Below are 4,631 nucleotides of genomic sequence, written 5' to 3'. Positions count from 1 at the left end.
GGCTGGCCCGCGGCTATTTCGCGCCAAAACCGCTCGCCCCGGCGCCCCCAGCGCGCCGGGTTCGGCCTGGGTCCGCCGGCGCCAGTTTCGGCCCAAACCAGCGAAAAAGGGCTCCTGGATACGCGACTGGGCCGATTTTTGGCGCCGGCGCGGCAAAAACACCTGGGAGGGCCTGTTGGGGACGCGGCTGGAGTTGCTCTCAGCTCCGCTAGTGCTAGAACACTGTCTCGAGTAGTGAGAGCTGGGCTTACGATATAGTGAGTCCTCCGCGACGGCGTGCCACGGCACTGGGGTTGGTGAAAATTTATAACAAAAAAATAAGTTGATGAAGTGGTGTTGCCTTACCGAAATTTGAACAACTTTGAAGTGGTGTTGCTGAAGGCGTCATGCGCTGCGAAATAACAAGTTTCAGAACAGCATTTGTTCTTTGTCTAGTCGATACACTGCAGCAGCTGGTGATCGCTTGTTAGCGTGGCAGTAGAGGGTTCAGCACAACAATGGGGGAAGCGCCACAACCGTCACAACAACTGCCACACACGCGGATCGTATTTCGGGTTAGGCCTGGTCTTTCTCCTGGGCCGTGCCGTCCTCGTGTTTGGGCTGCGAGACGGGCCTCCAGCACTGGAGCTGGCGTCGCTCCCGCCAGAAGCAGAGCCCGCCCTTGCTGCCTCTGCTTCAAGGAGCGGCTGCGCGTGCGTCGCCGCGGGCACGCCGCTGACATCGTTGCCGAGGGGCCGCCGATCCTGCAAATGGGAGCAGACTGTTTGGTATATATATAAACGATGCGAAATTGCTCGTGAAGCTTGCATTACACCATTATTAAGGCCTTGCTTACCGTTGGGCGTCCGCCACCACAGTAAACCGCCAAGGTCACCAAGCACTGGAATACCTGCAGAATGGCGGTGAGAAAGGCTGCGGCGACGGAGTACCGGAAGATGTCAGCCGCCGTGTCCTCCATTATCACCAGCGCCACCACCACTTCCTTCTTTCGAGGTAAAAATCTTGCACTTGCGTAGGCTTCTTCTAGACTTCCCTGGACGACAAAAATCATCGCGCCCACCACAGTTATCTCATAGAACTTTTCGCTAACGATTAACCATGCCTTCTCGGCTGCAGAGAACCCGTATAGGCCTTCTTTTGAAGCAACAACAGCGGCAAGCATGTATACGACATTGAAGAAATTGGTGAGATAGAGGGACAGGTCGTCGTCCAGCTCAAGAGCTTCCAAAAGTACTGATATGATGATGGTGATGCCCAGCCCCGTGAGCAACTGAATGCCCAAACTCTTCCATTGCCTCCATGACGATAAAGAAGGGTGTTGTCCTTCTAAAGTAGTAGTCCTATTATCTACAACATTGTCCAAGCAGACTCTCATAAATAAAATACAACATTGTCCAAGCAGATTCTCAGTAATAAAATGCAACATTATCTGTGTGCCGAATTTATTTCTTAAGCACCCACCGACAAATACTAAATTGACACATGCACTCCCTGGAACTAGTGTAGAGATGCAACAGAAACTAGCGTAAAGATGAGGTCGAAAACAGTGCAAAAATGTAGCGATAACTATTGTAAAATCCAGTAGACCCCAAAGGTGCAATAGAACCTAGAGACTAATGTAAAAATACAGTAGAGAACTGTATAAAGACGCACCATCAACTAGTGCAAAGATGCAACTGAAACTAGTGTAAAATTAAAGTGCAAAGTAACATCAAAATATGGTGAAAACTATGTAAAACACAGTAGGATACAAAATAAACACTAGGAACCAAAATAACAGGCCAAAAAAACATACATTTTTCGACAAAGGATGAATTTTTGATTCAAAATGGAGCATCAACAGGTTACAAACACAAAATAGCATACAAACGGCCTCTACATAGCTAGGATTTACACTGTCAAAACAGCACACATAACTATAAAAGCACACCAGAAAAAAATTAGTGTAAAAATGCAGTAAATACAATAGCAACTAGTGTAAAATGGAGAAAAACAATATTGAAAACTTATAAAATCATCATCTTGTTTTGAATACTCGTCGAAAGAAAGACAATGTGAAAATCTATTTTGATTTGGATGCAATGTTTAAAGCAGTGGTGTTCTGAAATTTCAGAACCTGTATTTTAGACGAAAGGCGTAAGCCTGACTTTAAATTAATAAATCCCAAAACAACGGGTACAATGAGTTGATTGACCAACTTATAAGCAATATGAACAACAAGCAAGCGACAAGTGAAAATGAGAGAGGGTCCAACTTGATGTTGATGATGCCCTCCATCACGAACGAATCTCTAGAGTGCAAGCAAAAGCAAGATCTTGGGGTTAATACACAACCAGCAGGGTGAAACACATCCATATTTGCTCTGGGAGAGGTGAATCGACGTTGTGCCAGCCTGTTCCACATCTTAAAGGGACCCCTGCCTTTCATGTTGTTCACCCTAGAGTCGGAGTGGGTACCGACCTCGGGCCACCATGGGTGATTCTTAGCCTGATCACCCACTTCTCGCCTTGATAGGAGCCTTGTCAAAACTCATGATCCACCCACGAAGAGTAAACGTTGCTAAGGATGAGAACCTCGAAGAAGAAGGCACAATGGATATGAGTTGTTGCATCCATTGCTACGAGAGATATTCGAGTGTGTAGAGATCGGCACCATCTCCATACTACCATAGCCATGTTGCTACAGTTGGGGGGCCTATCTCCTCCTCGCCCAGATTTTAGGGCACTGGCCCGCTGATGAGCAAGCCCACACAAACCGAGCGCGAATGACCAAAAGGAGTTGCAATTGAGCCGGAAACATGTCGACTCGCAAGACCTTGACGGCAACTCGAACCACACCGCCACCGGGTGTCCATCAACCACAACACCTCGACTTGTAGACCCTTCTATCCCAAAATGATGCCTCGAAGAAGGTGAGAACGCATGTTGCCGTCCACTCCATAACAGATAAATTCTTTCACCTGAGGACGAGGAAGGGGTAGGTACCTCGATGGCGCCTATAAGGAGGGAGACGACACCCGCTGGAGTCATCAAGATTGTGGCTGGCAACACCAACCAAAGATTTCTCTCAGATTTAGCCACCCCTCCAGCACCCCAACCAACGACAAACCCCCGGCGGCCAAAGGCTTGGATCACACTCGGCAGGCTGGCGCTCGAAAGGTAGGAGGGGCACGACCTTAAGATATGATGTGACCCATCGAAGTAGAGAACCGCATGCCAAGCCAATGACCATCTCCCGCCACTGCGCCACCCAAACGACCGAGGGGGAGGTGAACACCCGCGCACCCTGCTCCATCCTTGATGACCACACATGACACAGGCTTCCCGAGTGGCCTCCTCTCCACTAGTGGTGAAGACGGATGAGTAGCTAAGGTTTGAGCGAAGCGTCTTCGGTTAGGTACCATGTCAAAACCTACTTTTAAATGATTGGCACCATCTACCACTAAAAAATGCACCAAAAAGGATATTTTACCCAAATCCTAAAAATAAAAGAACATGAACCTAAAAGGGATAAAAGATAGATAGAGATACCTGAAAGATCACAGTTACATGTACAGGAGAAGGAAAGGAGGGCCACAGCTGTTGATAATCCGAAGAAGATTTCCCCTACGATTTCGATGAGTTGCCGCGAGGACGAGGCCTCCGTCCCCTCGTCCACACGAGTCACGACCACGGCTCCCGCGGCCATGGTGGTCGAGTTGTCGGCCATTTCGAAGAAGAGCCCCATGGAATCAAGATTGAGGTGCAGGCTTGCCAGATTCACCCACACGACCGTCAGAGCCAGGTCGAGCAGAAACACCCCGACGATGACGGGGAGCAGGCGTCTCCAGTTACTGCTCCAGACGACGAACGCCTTGCCGACGACTTTGAGGGCCTCAACAAACGCGTTGGGTTTCAAGTTTTCCATGCGCGCGCACTTTTTGGTCGCTTCGGTCGATCTCGCGGCGTGTGCTGCCCGCGTGACTATGCGCGCGCGCCGGTGGGGCGGTCGCCGGACTGGACGAGGGTGCTCCTATATACGTAGCTCTAATGGAAATGAGAGGAACGGACCAACATAGTGAATGAAACGACCTGGCCGGTCTCACCGGCTCTGTTTGTTAATTAGTTTCCTCTTCCGTCAGCGCCCAGCGGCCTAGTCGAACCAACTCCGTCGAAGGATCCTTTCTTGTCGCATCACCGCATTTCATTCTCGTAAGGACGCGGGGTTTGGCGTGACACTGATAGCATAACTACCGCGAAGCATCCATAGGAAATGCCTGCACGACCAGCAAACGTTCTGATCTTTTTAGTCAACCGGTGTTACTTTATTCATTTTTATTAGGACAGTAAACTGGATGACCTACAGGCCTTCTTAGCGTTCAGATAACATCATCCGTCCAATCTACTCCCTTCGTCTCACAATATAAAAGCGCGAGACGGAGGGAGTACAAACTAACTGGTCTATCATCCAGTATGGTGACCACAATGCACACAGGCCAATTTCACTGCACGTGCCAACTGGGCCTAACCAAAATCCCTAATAATGTGGCGCACTGCATGTGCGCCAGTTGTCGTAATCTTAAAGTTTTTTTTCGTAAATGCGTTTATTCTAGACGTTTTATCTCTTAAACCATGTGTCCAAATCGTGAAACA

At 49.0% G+C, this 4,631-nt stretch overlaps 1 protein-coding gene across 1 annotated transcript; it reads right to left on the bottom strand.

Moving 5' to 3' along the window:
- Positions 1–382: 382 nt before the first annotated feature.
- LOC123125131 (uncharacterized) lies at positions 383–4,091 on the bottom strand. The gene is made up of 3 exons (XM_044545661.1): positions 3,531–4,091; positions 836–1,347; positions 383–743 (listed from the first exon to the last, which is right to left on the bottom strand). Exons 1-3 carry the CDS (start codon positions 3,904–3,906, stop codon positions 519–521), a joined length of 1,113 nt encoding a protein of 370 aa, XP_044401596.1. The 5' UTR covers positions 3,907–4,091; the 3' UTR covers positions 383–518.
- Positions 4,092–4,631: the final 540 nt, after the last annotated feature.

The sequence above is a fragment of the Triticum aestivum genome, chromosome 5D, assembly GCF_018294505.1.
Source record: "Triticum aestivum cultivar Chinese Spring chromosome 5D, IWGSC CS RefSeq v2.1, whole genome shotgun sequence".
NCBI classification, from domain to species: Eukaryota; Viridiplantae; Streptophyta; class Magnoliopsida; order Poales; family Poaceae; genus Triticum; species Triticum aestivum.
The sequence above is the reverse complement of the archived record's forward strand: the minus strand, read 5'-3'. Positions and strand labels throughout refer to the sequence as shown.

Excerpts from the sequence above, each read along its gene's own strand:
- LOC123125131 (XM_044545661.1), bottom strand. The coding sequence starts at position 3,906 with ATGGAAAACTTGAAACCCAACGCGTTTGTTGAGGCCCTCAAAGTCGTC. Across the intron at positions 1,348-3,530 it reads ATGTAACTGTGATCTTTCAG|ATAATAGGACTACTACTTTA; the intron begins GTATCTCTATCT and ends ACAATGTTGTAG. Across the intron at positions 744-835 it reads GTGGTGGCGGACGCCCAACG|GATCGGCGGCCCCTCGGCAA; the intron begins GTAAGCAAGGCC and ends TCCCATTTGCAG.